A 16,921-nucleotide genomic window follows, 5' to 3' on the forward strand; every position below is an offset into this window, starting at 1 on the left:
CAGTTATAAAATAAAAACTTCAGCTCTAGTTTTCCAGTTATAAAATAAAAACTTCAAGTTTTTGTGTTGTAACTGAAGAGCTGAAGTTTTTGTGTTGTAACTGGAAAACTTCAGCTCTAGAGCTGAAGTTTCCTAGTTATAAAATAAAAACTTCAGCTCTAGAGCTGAAATTTGCCAGTTATAAAATAAAAACTTCAGCTAGAGCTGAAGTTTCCTAGTTATAAAATAAAAACTTCAGCTCTAGAGCTGAAGTTTATATTTTATAACTAGGAGATCGGAAGAGCNTCAGCTCTAGAGCTGAAGTTTTTGTTTAATAACCCGAAAACTTCAGCTCTAGTTATAAAATAAAAACTTCAGCTCTAGAGCTGAAGTTTTTGTTTAGTAACCCGGAAACTTCAGCTCAGTTATAAAGGGAAGCTGAAGTTTTTTAAAAAATATGTACGGAGGCAAACAAAAAGACAAAGCGGCTACAGGGGCGCCCAAACAGGGCGCCCCTGCAATTTTTACCGTTTTGTCGGACGTTAAAAAAGGTCAACACGACAACACCTCAGTCCAGCCCAAAAACACACAAAATTTCCCTCCCATTTGCCGTTTGGTGAGGAAAATCAAGAATAATACTTAAGGTTTGGGTGTGAGCAGTTCTCTCTCTCCAAGTAGAAGTAGAGTTGAAAAAATGGGTAAGCAGCAGAAGAGAGACAGAAGCAATCTCATTGCTTTGACGGGAGCCGCTGCTCTTCTCGCTATTGCTGTCAACTTTGCTATCTCCGCCATCAACAACAAACATCGCAAGAAAAAAGGTTCCCTTTGCTTACACTTCTATTTTTGTTTATTCCTATAACAAATCAAACTTTTTTTGTTGAATTGCAGAGATTCCAGGTTCAAATGTTCGAGTGAATCTAACTGCTTCTGAAATTCTGAAATTAGCGGAAAGCATAATTAAGAAGTCGAAGCAAGTTCATGATGCTGTTGCTTCAGTTCCACTTGACAAGGTATTTATTTTGTTGAGTTATGTCTAGTTAGATTGTGGATTGTCCGTTAATTCTAATATTTTGGCCATATTTTCTTTCTTGCCTAGCTGTACTAAGGCGACTATCCTTTTGCCCTGAAATTGAAAAGTCCCCTTTTGCACTATACAAACTTATTGGGCACAAAATTTGTGTACTCCGTATTGTAATGATTCTCAAGTTTGAGGTCCTCATGCGGATGGTTGAAGTATAAGATTAATAACCTGAAGATCCACTCGAATCTTTGCTGCAACACTTAGTATGAGTCCTTCTACTCCAACTTCGATGGGTAGGTTTACCCAGCACGTGTTTGTGGGTTGTAGCAAGCGGTGCAGTGAATTACTCAAGGAGCATGTAAGCTTGTCAGTACACCAATGTCATGCAAAATGGTTCTCAACTTTGAGGAGTAGGTTGAATTTCTAGTCCTGTTCTGGGACTTGTTGAATTGATGTTCAAAATTCTAGGAGGGCATGCAGGAGGACGTCATTCACATTCACCAAAGTTATGTGAATTGTGACAATAGCTCCTCTTTTCCCCTTGTTTCTATGACTGTAAATGAATTCTATGCCACAGTGTGTAGCTGCATTTGTATTATTTAAATCTTGTAGGCGACTCATTTCCTGTGTCAATATTTTACAAGAGGCTTTCTATGTCGTGACTATTGCTTCAAGGGGAATCCTCAATTGTCTAGGCTTCTACCATCTCGGTTGCTAGAGACCTATTCACTAACTCTCTGGCCACTCTATTTGTTGTGTAATCAACGAGCTTAAGTGTAATCCATGGACTTATAAAACATTCTCTATAGGGAACTCAAGAGGCTTCTATTTTTTGACCGCTGCTTTGAGGAGAATCTCTAGGGTGGCGAAGAACTATCCACTCTTTGACAATACCATTTGTTGTGAAATCCATGAACTTATCAAACATTTATTGAATGGAACTCTCATATTCAGGGAATTGTATATAACTGATACAAAAATGCAGTATGCAATCCACGGATTGCTGTAGCTCAGTCATGTTAGTGCAACAACAAAACTGCAACTTAGACAAAGGGCAATCACTAGCTAGAATTGATGGAATTTTAGTTGATTATAGTTATGTGGCCAGTTGCTGAAAGCCTTAGCCAGACCATCATTTCTTATATATTGATAGAGGATTAAGTGGCAAATCTTTACTATGCCCAAGTGTGGAAGTACTTAAGTATGTTACCCTATGTTTCATTCTGCTAAAAAATTTCTTAATAGTTGTTGAGTTCAAGTTCATCATGTGAAGAGAGAAGTGTCTCAATTAGCTGACTATTAGGCTGCTGACTATTAGGCTAACTTTGGTGTTAAGTTGCAGTCTAGCAGTCGAAACTAGTATTTAATTCTCTGATTATTTTCTTGGAGTCAATCAGGGGTTTGTGTTTGTTTAAGTTGGGTTTGTGTTTGTTTGGAACTTATAAAATATTGCTATTTTAGAAGTTTCTTCTGCATTAAGTCTTATATTCTAATCTGATATGCCGTTTTCAAGATATTGCTGATATTTCTATTTGTAAATTTGTAGGTTGCCTATGTAAATGTGATATTTCCATTAGCAGATTTAGAGGCACAGCAGTTCCCGTTAATACAGTCATGTGTCTTTCCTAAATGGTTATCAACTTCAGAGGATGTACGCAAAGCTAGTGCTGAAGCAGAGAGAAAAATAGATGCTCACATTTCGATGTGCAGGTTCTTCCATTACAAAGTTTCAACCCTTCTATTTCATTTTGCAAATTCCTCTTCTGCTTTTTGGTATCTCGAAGTAGGAAAAAAGATCTTGGTTCCGAGTTTGATCTGCTGGAATGGAACAATTTTTCATTAGGAAGTAGTGATAGTAATTTATTGAAATCAACTAGCATGAAACTAAATTATTAGGAACCATCAACCATGTTTCCTCTTAACCTTTCAAATAACAATCATATAGTCCTTGGATTCTCCTGGTCATAAAGCGAACTTGATAAATGTTGGTATATCATTAAAAATCTCAACATTTCCATCTTCCACTGTCCTCAAACTACCGTTAATCCTCTATTTTGTTGTTTTACTTTTTAGCTATGACTGGTTTTTTGCTTGAATGACGTTTTTTTTTCCTTAACACCTTTATGCAAAATCATAAATTTGGTGGCTTCTAGTATATAATAGATGCAAAAGACATTGGTAGAAATACATTTTTCCAAAATGTAAATCATATAAGTCCGATGTGTGTTTTGTATGTCCCATAGCTTATTGACTTGCCTAGAAAACTACAGTAGAGGCCCTTCAATAACTCTTCAGGGAACGTTCTTATCTAGGATGCCCAACCTGCAATGCGGTGTTCCATTTCTAAACTCCCATCAGTAGACACAAGTATGTCTGTAGCTTACATCGGGCAACTATTTGATGGTGAGAAGTCATAAGTAATATTTAGTTGTGCATTAAGCTAAAAATTTACGGACTACTTCTGTATCAAAACTTTCCTAGAAGCACTTGCTAATTAACTATCCCATCTTTTCTTTATTTTGTATGAGTTCAGGAAGCGTGAGGACATATACAGGGTTGTCAAAGCTTTAACAGTAACAGGGGATGGATTGAGTACTGATGCTAAAAACTTTACCCACTTCCTGGTATGGGGCATGAGCTGATTTCTTCCCTTATTTGATTTTCAAAGTTCACTGGTTTTCGATACTCATGGGTTATGCACTCTTGCCGCATTCACCCAACCTTTTGGTGGCTTACCTTTCTGGATGGTTACTGTGCTTTCATTCTAGTTGAGGTATCCAATGCTAATAATTTTTAGAATTGCTGTATAGTTTCCCAAAGGTACATAAACTGTTCACTTTGGCGAGGCTGAGAAATGTCAAATGTGTCTGAGTAGTCAGAGCTACCTTTCCTGGGTAGTGAAACCTTCACTCATGTGCAATTAATTGAGAACTAGTTACTCATGCCACATCTGGACTATACATGGAGATTACACAAGTTTTGCTGAATAAACATTTTACTTCTCTTTCTCTGCAAGGACAGAAATTATCACTCTTTTTGTTGGTACTAGTTTTTGATTGAAGGTTAATTGGAAAAGCACATAACTTTTTGTTTCTTCATATTATTGATAATCTGTGCTTACATGCAGTTGAATTTCTTCATTCTTATAAGATGTTTATAAATTTGATATTTGAAGTGTTAAAAGGTCTCATTTCCCAGGATCTCTCTTTCTTATGCCTCTGCGTACACTTCCAAAAGAGCCCTTCTCTCTACACAGTCATTCAAATTTTGGATTTTCTTAATCGAGGTTGTTGAAGATATCCGCTATTTCTTTTCAGTTTTTAATTGGTTAAGATTCAGTGACAGGTTCGAGAATTTGAAAGGAATGGCGTGAATCTGACCTTATCTAAGAAAGAGGAGTTGCAGCGTTTAACTGCAAATATTGATGAGCTAAGCATGCAATACATTCGTAATTTGGATGATGATTGTAGTTTTCTACTTTTCACTGACATGGAGCTAGAAGGGTTGCCCCCGGAGTTTCTCAAGGTAAGATGTAAGACATTAGTCTTCATATCCATCTCCTCTCTGTTACTCAATTTACTAATCTGCACGCACAGTGGAAATCTATTGCCTCCTTTTTCTGTCTTTTCAATATCAATATTTTCTGTTATTTTATGATGAAGTTGTAGGGAAATCGGCTCATATTTGGATATGGAAATTTTATGCTCAGACAAAAATTGATTATGAAGCTCCTGTCTATTACCATCTCAAAAAAAAAAGAAAAAAAAAAAGAAAAAAGAAAAGAAAATCAATGACATCATGTAGTAGTATATATGTATAGGTTGACCATGGCATGCTTGAGGAAGGGTAGGGGTAGGCCAAAGAAGTATTGGGGAGAGGTGATTAGGGATGACATGTTATTGCTTCACCTTACCGAGGACATGACTCACGATAGGAAGGTGTGGAGAGGATTTAGGTGGTAGGTTGACAGGTAGTTGTGAGTTTCTCCTAGGTTTACCAGTAGTACTAGTACGATTCTTGTATTCTCTTATTTGTGGTTCTTTATTACTTTTTATATCATTCGCTCCCATTACCATATAACATTACTGCTGCTATTGCTTGTTGCTTTATTCTTATTGTTCCTTAAGTCGTTGGTTTATCAGAAACAACCTCTCTGCCTTTATAGGGTAGGGGTAAGGCAGCGCACACACTACCCTCCCCAGATCCCATGTATGGAATTAAGCTGGGTTTGTTGTTGTTTTTGTATTACGCATATGACATATGTCCAAGTCGGGACAATTTTTTACTTAAGAACGTGACACTTCTAATACTAGCTCTAACATTCTAACGCTAACACTTTACCTTGCCTAATATTCTAAAACTATCATTTAACATTCTAACACGCAAACTCAAAGTTAAATCGAGAAAATCAACTAGAGTTTGCTGATTTTGAAAACATAACTGTCAACAAAAACATTGCTGGAGAACCTGCAGAAAGCCAATGAGAAGATCTACTCATTGGGATCTCGCTGGAAAGTTCTGATTGCCAGAAAGTTGATGCAAGATTAATAGCTGGAAAAAGGAAGGTGCCGCTGAAATGGTCCTCGAGAAGAGGTGTGATGTAGTTGCCGCAAAAGCCTGGGACAATTAGGAAACGAAAAAGTTCCAAATATGCCCTTGAACCATGCAAAATTGAGTTGATATGCCCGTCATTAATACTTTAGCACAAACATGCCCTTGCCGTCCAATACTAGCTCCAAATATGCCCTTATTTTAAACGGCCCCATATGGAGGATATATTTGGTCCCAGACGCATACTTTGAGGGCATATTTGGCCCATTAAAGTTCTTAAGCTTTTATGTTAGTGAGTTATCTTGTTTAGTTCATGACAATATAATGGAAGTTTGTAATGATAAAATCCCCCTCAAATCAATTAGTTCCCTTCTGTAAATTTGAAATATGAACAAAGAGAAGTAAAACGTAGGAAAACTTCAACCATTTTGTTGGAAGAGAAACCTATACAGAGGCCTGCCAACTTGTAAGGCTTCTCTTCCAACAAATGGTTTAGGTTTTTTGTACACTTTACTTCTCCTTGTTCCTAAACCATGCTTCTCTTTCTTCCTAAGCAAAGTGTACCGTGTTTTGTTTGTATGGAGAGAGTAAGTAATTTATTTTTTTCTATTGAGTTGAGATCTGACACATATGATTGATGCATTTTAATTCATTTATTGCCTATGGTGGCTAGACTTATCTATTGTACAACAACAACAACAACAACAACCCAGTGAAATTTCACTAGTGGGGTTTGGGGAGGGTAGTGTTTATGCAGACCTTACCCCTACCCTGGAGGGGGGGGGGGGGAGATAGAGAGACTGCTTCCGATAGACCCTCGGCTGATACACTTGTCTATTGTATTGGTTTTTATTGTTGTGATGCTGAGAGTGGCTATTTAGTGGTGTTTTGAGGCATATGATGCCGTGGAAAAATTTATTGATATAGGCCTTCCAACAAATGGTTTACCTTTTTCTATACTTTGCTTCTCTTTATTCATACTTAGGATTTACAGAAGAAAATCAATCGATTTGAGGGGGATTTATCATTACAAATTTTCATTACATTGGCATGAACCGAACAAGATAACTCAATACCATAAAAGCTTGAAAACTTGAATGAGCCAAATATGCCCTCAAAGTATGCGCGTGGGGACCAATATGCCCTCCATACAAGGCCGTTTAAAATAAGGGTATATTTAGAGCAAGTATTGGTCGGCAGGGCATATTTGTGCCAAAGTATTAACGACGGACAACGCAAATCAATTTCGCATTGTTCAAGGGCATATATTGACCTTTTCTGTCACGACCCAAACCGATGGGCCGCGACGGGCCCCCGATGCCTTACTCAACCGAGTATCAGCGTAACATATTTTTCTTATCATACTATCATGGGTAAATGAGCCGGAAATGCCTTTATGAGATAACTAGAATAAGACATAAGGGAATACTAGACATAGGACGATGCAACATGGTATACAAACTTATACATGTGACATACGGGCCTATAAGACCAAAATGATCATCTATACACTCAAAATATAAGCCGACAAGGCCATACAATCATCCATATACATGACATCTGTCTACAAGCCTCTAAGAGTACATAAACATCATAAAGGTCGGGACAGGGCCCCGCCATACCAATCAATATACGTCCAAAGCATACTGACCAAATAGGTAACTCCGGAAAAAGGAGAGTACACCAACACCTTCTGCTGAGCTGATAGCCTACTAGGAGGATTGTCAACATGTCTATCGGGACCTGCGGGCATGAAATGTAGTGTCCCCAAGCAAAAGGGATGTCAGTACAAATAAAGCACCGAGTATGTAAGGCATGAAAAGAAGTATATAAAAGACATAAAAGAAACGTGAAGTAAAGGACTCAACCTGTAAGTCTGAATGGCTCAGTGAATCATGGAACATTTATAGTGTCATGCATATGCGTATAAATGTGTCATATCATGCATAGGTATATGCGTACATAACATCATCAAGCCTCTGAGGGCATCCCATCATATCATCTCGGCCTCTGTGCGCGAAATCATCAACGTATACCAACTGATCAGGTGGTGGTGCGTATATAAAGCCATAACCTTTCCCCATACCCCATATACATATAATATACGTGTATATAACGCCATCTGGCCATGGGTCAATGTACATGTATAAATGAATGCAATGCATAAGAAGTAAGTCAATAAGATCTCTCGGGATATCATAAGATCAATATGTCTTCAGTTAATATCATGAAATAAACTTTATCAACTTACGTATTTTCTGAGACCCATGAACATACAATATAATAATAGGACACATGGGGATTCAAGAATATAGGCATCTCTAGTACTTCTATGAATAGAGTCATTTGTAAAAATTGCACGTTTGCTCGTTTCGTTTGTATCATATGGATCACCCCTTATAGACTTCTTACTTTAACTTAACAGTATCATTAATATGACAATGAAGTCATTTATCAATGATTCCAGCATTATACCATATATTTATAACAAAGAAAACAATCCACAACTCCAACTATCCTCAATTAGCAACTTTATTCACTAATTCATGTCTAGTCCATCAATTTAACTTAATCAACATCAAGATAACCTTGAGCACATGAAAGAACACAATATAGTTACCTCCAACGGTAGCTTCAAGTCGAAATTCGAGTTATATTTAGCTTACACCAGCCCTCAATGGCAATACAACACCATAGAAGTGACTTAAGCTAATCTTCACTTCCAATATCAAGTTTCATATGTTTCTTTCATCAATTCACTTGATAAACCTATAGACATGCATAACAACAGAAACCATATCATAATCAAGATATTTTCTCCAATTTTTAGCCATAACAACACACACACACACATATGTGTGTGTGTGTGTAGCCTTAAAACAACATCTCTTCCCTTTTCAAGTGCTCTCTTGTAATCTTTTACTCCAACACCACAACCATCATGTAATTAACCTTAAACACCATCGAAAGGATGTTAAACATACCTTAGGTAGTAGATAAAATTCAAACCTTAAGCTTAACTTAGCTCACTATCATCCTTTAATCACATCACAATACCATAGAGGGGTTATTCTTCACCGTTGGCCAACTTTGATGTTGGATTATGGTGTATTTTTTTGAAATTTTTTTGGAGCCTTGGGTGGAACTGGTTGGGAGGGTTTGGAGAGTGTGAGGATGGAAGGAGGTCGAAAAATGAGCAAAGCTTATCCCAAAAACGAGATAAAAATAAGTGAAGATCGGCCACCGTTCAAGTGGGTCCCATAGGGGCTGCCTGCGCAGTCTTGCGAAAATGCGTATATCTCTCTACTCCAATGTCGTATTGATGAACGGTTTAATGTGTTAGAAACTAGACTCATAGATCTTCAATTTGGTAGGTGGATCATCATGTAATTCCAAGTATATTGGGAGAAAATCTCAGCTGCATTTGACCTAGGTTTCAGCACATTTATGAATGTAACTTGTGATGACCTTTGCAACTTTTGTTCTACAATTCGCTTGACTTCAAAACGTAATACACGACTATCATACGAGTAAAATAACTCATAACATAACCTCCTTATCTAGTTAATCACCCTAGTATCACCCCAAAAGTACATGTTATAACATTCCAACTTGTCGACATTCGACGAAACTTATTTTCTTCAATTTGTTTAGCTTCTAAAAAGCCTTTCAACCCTCTTGGTACTTGTTATCCATGATCTTAAAGATTTGTTACCTCCAAGGTAACATGATTAACTTACTTTATGTACCTTCAAAGACGATCTCATTTATGAGCTTACATCAATCGACTTATGACGTACTCTCACGTGCGAAAACATAGGGTGTGTTACCCCTCTTTGGAACATTCGTCCTTGAATGTTGGCTGATGCGCTTATCAGTCTCATAACCTATAGCTCTTACGAATACTTTAATATTGTCCTTGCCATCTAGGCAACTGTTCTGTGAATAAATCCAAAGGCCAGGGCATTCCCTCCTTTAGGCCTCTTTCTTATCACCGCACTTGTGATCGGAATTCTTCCAGTCTCATATCTGTTGCTACCATCTGTCTTGCAGCCTGTACGACTCTGACCTTGATGTGCGTCTGCGACTCTTTCCATTTTTCTTCCAGCTTTTAGCCAATCTCTAGGCCTTACTTTGTGAACAATACAGAACTATGACAAGCTGTCCCTCTGGGAATCTATAGGTGTACTGAAGTTCTTCGCTCAGTACTTGTCGACTTACGACTATTGCTATATCTTGTTTCATAGCCTCGGCTATCTATGCTTATGACTTTACTACAACTAGGTAGGTCATACTATACCATAACTGTTACTTTGGTTTATTATTACTGAGGTCTGCTACCCAACTTCAGGTTACTCTCTCGCTGCTTATCCAATATGTATAAACCTAAGTCCTTTAATGCTTCCTCATTACTGTTCATCTTAATAATGACGGCCCAATCTCATCTCATACATTGTAACTTTAATCCATCCATTGTTGATTCACCTTAATGTTGAACCAAAATCTACCACTGATAACTTTAAACGTCTTACGTAATACATTGTCACTAGGGCTCATGTCTCATCGGGGAACATCTGTAGTGACTTGCCTGATCCACCTAGGGATGATACTATACTTCAATAACCGTATTTCATAGCATCCCAATGTGATTCATCTTATGGGGGTATTCTAATCTCGTGCAATTCATGAAAAACCTTTTCTTTAAATCATTACTCAATTAAAGGCCTAAACGTCATCTTCTTTTTAATCACCATTACACCCTTATTGTACTACCAGGGAAGAATTTCATCTCTTCTAATTGATCCTAGTCTTAGAGTCCTCTGAGTTCATTTAGGCTGTACCGAGCTTTCTATAACTTACGAAAACCATCAACTCTCTTGTTTTGATGGGTTTGATCCCGAAGACTTACCTATTCTCCTCACCTTTTCACTCACCTTTTCTTATCCTTACTCCTGTCTACCTCAAACCAGGTCACTCTACGATACTTTATCTTGTGACCTACACATATCTATTTATACTACTCACAACCTTCCTTTAACTTGCTAGTACCATAGATTTCCTTTCGTGCCTTCTCAGTTGTCTTTAAATGTAAACAATTATTTTTTCTGGTCGTTCCGCCACTTGTTGCATGGATACTTGGCTTATCTTATTGCCCACGAATACTGGAATTTCCTGTAACTCATATGGTCTCAAATATCACCTTTGATTTTTTTTTCCGTTCATTAGCCACGATAGGTGCCACTTTCTTATGGAGTGCATACAATGTTGTAGTGAGACTGTTGTTACAAGACCATTTCTTCTTTAGGTCACTATGCTTACGTTGAAGCCTTTTTCCTTATTTCCTCAGCTAGTCTTTCTTTGTAGTACATAGAGGAGATCTTCTGACTCCTGTAAAGCTGCAAGCTTATTACATCGTATACCCAAAGGAATTTTTGATGTTTTTACTCTCCTATAATTATCCTTAGTTACTTACCTCCGTGCCCGTGTGCTCGTAAGGTTGCTTCTGAACTGAAATTTAAACTGTCTCCCTAGTGGCACTCTCTTTTATTTCCATAACACTTATACGCTACCTTTAACTACCCAGCTCCTATTTGGATATTTCTGAAGGATCATGATGTTATATCTGCGAGACTGAATTCACTATGTTGGGGTTCACTACGTTTATCTTGCATGATCTGTTGATTTGTCTGTATCCTCTTGTCTAGCCATAACTAGGCTCTCCCTGAATCAACCACTAACTACTTGTTGGTCCGTTCTCATATCTATATTCCGCGTAATCTCTCTTGGGATATGTCCTTTGTTTTAACTTACCCCTTGCACTGGCTCCTGATGTATCAAGTGTCCGTTCGCACTTATTTATCAATAACATCCTGGCCAGGAGCTCTTACTGCCTCTCTGCAGCGTCGTACTTGCATAATGTTCTAAAGTCGCGACATATCTCTAGGATCTGAATAAATGCAACCTCATGCCTTTCGCCTTTTTACCACATTCTTCCTTTAACATTCCATAGTTACCTGAACCACTTAACTCCGACTTAATACCACATCACACCATCTTCCCCCTTTAGGAGAGTACTGAGATTTAGTGCTACGACGATCTACCTATAGATGTTTTACCTCTTCAACTTTGGCGTCTTTTCACATCATCAATGACCTCTACTCACCTTACGGTAACCCTTTTGTACCAGGGATAACTGGATAGCGTGCGGCGACAAATAGTGACGAGTGCCCGCTTCACTGAGGCGAGAGGCGCGTAGCGAAGCGCTCGCCTTTTTGATGTGAAGCGACAATTACAAAAACATAAAATATTATATATATATATAAACTCAATAACAATAATATATTAATAAATATATCAATTCAAAAATTAAGAAACTCAATAGATAGTCATAGTAGATTCATAAACTAAAGTCTAAAAGTCTAAAACAAGCAACATCTATTCTTCTTCAAGATTTTCATACTCTAGAACTTTAAGAATGCTAGCATTATATTGGCTATCATCTTCTTCATCCTCGGAGTCTTCATCAATTAGGGACCGGCTTGAACTTGCTACTCCCTTTCCCTTGTAATTTGAACTTGAAGAACTCCCTCTATGACCATAGATATTCTCCTCAACTCCAGCCGCCATAGAAACAATACCCAAATCAAGATCATCTCCTACATACACTTGTTCATCTTAATGATTTTGGGGTGCTCCAGTTAACCATTCATTTGCCTCGTCAATGTTATCCAACAAAATTGGATCTATGGTATCGCGAGCTTCATAACGTCACCTCAATGTTCTATTGTATTTATTATACACTAGATCATTGAGACGCGATAGCTCAAGCCTATTCCTTTTCTTGGAGTGAATCTGCGCATAAATTGTTTAGATTAATTAATAGATACTAATAATAATACAATATAGAATATATTAGTATAATAAATCTACTTCTTAGTTCTTACATGCTCAAATACGCTCCAATTTCTTTCTACAAGTTAGTCTTAGTACTTTGATGACAAACTTTTGCAAGTTTGGAGTTTGATGTCCAAATTGCATCCACCATTCAACTTTCATATTCTGGACATGAGAGTTTTTGACTGGCCAATACTCCGCTCCATACAACATAATTGGTTTAACCACTACTCTGTAGAACTCACCTTTAAGTCTTGCTGGTACATTCTTATCTCACAAGACACGTAATGCAAGCCTCTGCCTCCATTTCGTCTACGTCGCTTCAATAAGACGTGTGAACATCAAGTATGTAAAAGAAGGTTTGGGCTCCTCCTTATCAAAAAAAAAAAGAAGGTTTATGGGCTCCTAAGACAGTTAATATGCCATATGGATTAGCTGTTTGGAGGCAAATTTCCAATTTCTGAATGGAATTTAATAAGCATATTAGATTGGAAGTCGGTGATGGTAAGAGTATGAGGCCATGGAAAAATAAGTGGATGAATCTGGGATTTTTAAGGATCAGTTTCCAAGTTTATTTTGTATTGCTGGTAATCCGAATGCTAGCGGGTGTGTTCCCTGAGGAAGGCTGGGAGTTTCAGTTTAGAAGGAATCCCTTTGAAAGAGAAATGCAGGAAATTGATTTATTCATTCAGAAGATGCAAAATTTTAGTCACACATGGAAAGAAAATAAACTACTCTGGAAGGCAAGTAGTAATGGCATTTTCTCAGTAAGTCTTGTTATAAAATTCTTAACACACAACAGCAGGGACAATCTAGGAAATGGCCTTGGAAGATGATTTGGAAGACTGCAGTGCGCATGCTTGGGCTGGCTCATGGCACATGAGGCTTGTCTAACACAAGAAACTTTGAAGAGGAAGGGCTGGATATTATGTACTAGATGCTATCTCCGTGAAGACTGGTGAATCTATGGAGCACTTATTTTACAATGCAAGTTTACCTGGTAGATTTGGTCTATGTTTCTGGCTATCTTTGGAATAGAATGGGTTATCCCTAGGAAATTCAGAGAAGTACTTGAATGATGGGAAGCAACTTACCCAGATGGTTTATTTAAGAAAATCTGGATGTATAGACTATTTGCGAAGAAAGAAACAAAAGAAGTTTCTGAAGGCACGAAGAAACAAATTCAGATTGTAAAATTCAATTGCCTTTATTATTTGTATTCCTGGAAGGATGGGAAAACTATTTTTAATTTGCATGATGTGCTAGACTTGCTAGAACATTTAGGAATTTGATGTATTCAAGTCTAGTTTACTTTTTTTGTAATTCCCAGTATCAACTTGATACTATTTTTTTAATAAAGTCTTACCTTATCACAACAACAACAACAACAACAACAACCTAGTGAAATCCCACAAGTAGGGTCTAGGGAGGGTAATGTTTACGCACACCTTACCCCTACCCCGGGAGGTGGAGAGGCTATTTCTGAAAGACCCTCGGCTCGAGAGGAAGAGGAGGAGTAATAATGTTCTATTATATTCTTTATGTTTCTGTTGCTTCCATGACAAAGGCTGTTGGTTTTTTGTGAATAGAGGAAAATCAACAGCAGAACAGAGAGGGGCAACCACCCTTTAAAGAAAATCCCAAACTCTCATTTTTGCTTCATTTCTTTTTGGGCTGATAACTTGTAGCAGGAAGTAGCACATGTCACATATAAAAAAAAACGATGTGCGACATCATTATCAAATCCCCATTACCTTGGATTACAGACCCTAGATACTTGAAACTTCCTCTCGTGGGGATGACTTGTGTATAAGTCTCACTTCCACGTCCACCTCATGGGTTACTCACTGAACTTACACTCTAATTATTCTGTTTTACTCCTACTCAACCTGAAACATTTAGACGCTAGGATTTGTCTCCAAACCTTCAGCCTAGCATTAACTCCGCCTCTCGTCTCGTCAATCAGCAATATTCATCAGCAAATAACATGCAGCATGGCACCTCCCTTTGAATGTGACGCGTTGGTTCATCCATCGCCAAGGCAGATTGGCCAAATGAGTCATGGAAAAAAGATTAATGACAATATAAAGTGTCAAAATAAATAATGTTGAGTTAATATTTTACAATAAATAAAGAAAACATAATTAATGAAAACATTTTATTTTTATTTCTTCAAGTTAGCGCTTTTACCAAGTCTGCGTCTTAATACCGTACTAGAATTGGATTTGGAAAATAACTTTATTTATATGATGAATTTGGAAAATAATAGAATTGGATTCTTTTTCTAATATAGTATTTTAAAGATTTAATTATTTGTTCTTAATATTAAAGAAACTAATTTATTTTTTGTGATTCAAATTTTTAACATTTAACAATAATAATTATTTTATCAGCTAAGTGTTCTCTGTTTAAAGGCTAAAAAATTGATGATTGTGTCTTAGGGTTCTTGTGTTGTAGATAGGAACACAAACATGTAAAAGTGGATACTCTATTTCATATTTACCTGTGTTAAATAGTCATTATTATTAATTATTCCTTTGGATTATCTTCATTAAGCTTATTATTATGACAAATATGAATGTGTCTTTATTTTAGGACTCTTATATTACATATATTGCTATAAACTTTATATATGCTTCTTTACTTAATCATATAAGTATCATTTAATGACTATTCCATCGTTCAATTTGGTTTATATATGTAAGATAAGTTGCATAACGTTAGTGTTCTTTCTTATGTGCTTATTCGAATTAAAGTAGTAAAATTTGAATTGATTTTAAAGTTTTGAATATTATGACTTCTTACATAGTTCAAATAAAGAAGAGTTTAATAAGCAAAACTTAATTGATTTTAAAGTCCTAGAAATTTAAAGAATAATTAGATAACTATTTTGTCTAGTGTGAAATCTATTTTTAAAAAGGTAAAATAGGCGAACGACATTTCGCTAATGGCGTCCGTGCTTTTAATATAGTGTAGATGAAAAAACCTTCAACGAGCATTTTCTGACACTCTCCTCATTGTTGAATTCACGCAGAGCTTAGAAAAATCTAAAGATGGTAAAAGAAGAATCATTTTGAAGAGCCATCAGATTTCACCAGTGCTAGAGCTTTGCAAGGTGAGTCAAGCAGATATTATGACATATGCATGCATCTTTTGCTGAAAGACAGTTTTCTTTTATAGAACTATTTATGTCATTGCTCCTAAATCCTTCTGGGTGTTTGCCTTTTTAGACTTTACTATATTTGTTGATTGTTTGGGACCAAGGAGGAACTCATGCAATGCTAATTGATGCATTGTTTCCATTAGTTTCTATATATTAATCTGTAACTTCTCTTTTTGTGTATCTCCAGTTGAATTGGTTGCTTGTTATCTGAACATAGCTGGTTGTCTAGGTGAACCTAAGGAGCTTCAGTATTTGTTATTAAATGCTGGTGAAATTATTTTATGAGAACTTCTTTCTAATAGATGATAGCTAATGTAAAATGAATATATGATTTTATTTCAGAATTTTGGGAAGTGTTCTTAAAAGCAGCCCATTGCTATCAACTAACTCACATTGCTAAGTACCAATATCATATGGCTACTTTGGTGGAACACTACACATGCGTGGATATTGTGGACTATATGGCTTGAGAGAAATAAAAGATGCTTTGAAGATACTGCTAATTTGATTCTCTAGATTAAGGCTAATTTTTGTTTTCTTTTTGGTGTAGAATGAAACATGTAAATGTATATATTACATGCATACTATGTACGCTGGCATCCCTGCTGCACTACCTTGTCGGGAGCATCCATAGTAATATCTGCTGCCTAGTCAAAGTAGGTCTTAATCAGATATGTGCCAATCTGCCACCCTTTTAACGAATTAGCAATGGGGTGAAAGCCGGTCAAATGCTTCATCTCATGTCGCCACCTTGGTACCCCACAACCCCTCCCAACAGTGTGGACTATGGACATCTACAGGAAGCCTTTAAATTAGCTCAATGTCTTGTAGTGTAGTGGTTGCCTAGAATGTATATGTCTCTGGGTGCCGACGCTTTAAAAGCACCATGATCAACCGTCAATCAAATTGTATACGGCCAACAGCGTACATCACACAGAACCTAGATTTGTATAAGTACTGTATGACACGACTGTGTAGAGGAGGGGCACAAACATGACACTAGAACTTCCCGTCTATACGTTGTGGATGATGGGTATCTGGTTCAGAAACCGAGAGCTTGGGGCTTAGAAATGGGGAGATTGCCGTTTTTTACTGCGAGAAGGGGGAAACTTTTGGCGTTTTTGTGTTTCGTTCGGTGGCTGTGTGGGCGTTATATTTTTTTTATATAGGTCATTGGACATTTACAAAAATCTACCTTTAATCTTAAAGGTAGTAGATTTTAGTAATATCCAACGACCTGTACTTAAGTAGGCCTAAATAGCCGTCAGTCGTTTCATTCAAAATATAGGTGGTTGAAAGCTGCAAACTCTCCA

At 37.1% G+C, this 16,921-nt stretch overlaps 1 protein-coding gene across 1 annotated transcript in view; it reads left to right on the top strand.

Annotated features, from left to right (window-relative positions):
- The first annotated feature begins 558 nt into the window (after nt 1-558).
- The window catches only part of LOC109240158 (probable thimet oligopeptidase), a 32,110-nt gene continuing 15,747 nt past the window's right edge, over nt 559-16,921 (top strand). Inside the window, exons 1-6 of the mRNA XM_019406784.1 lie at nt 559-797; nt 868-989; nt 2,547-2,710; nt 3,534-3,624; nt 4,346-4,525; nt 15,480-15,560. Of these exons, the coding sequence (XP_019262329.1) occupies nt 674-797; nt 868-989; nt 2,547-2,710; nt 3,534-3,624; nt 4,346-4,525; nt 15,480-15,560 (762 nt within the window). The 5' untranslated portion in view covers nt 559-673. The remainder of the gene's footprint in view (nt 798-867; nt 990-2,546; nt 2,711-3,533; nt 3,625-4,345; nt 4,526-15,479; nt 15,561-16,921) is intronic.

Source organism: Nicotiana attenuata, unplaced genomic scaffold (genome assembly GCF_001879085.1).
Source record: "Nicotiana attenuata strain UT unplaced genomic scaffold, NIATTr2, whole genome shotgun sequence".
Classification (NCBI taxonomy): Eukaryota; Viridiplantae; Streptophyta; class Magnoliopsida; order Solanales; family Solanaceae; genus Nicotiana; species Nicotiana attenuata.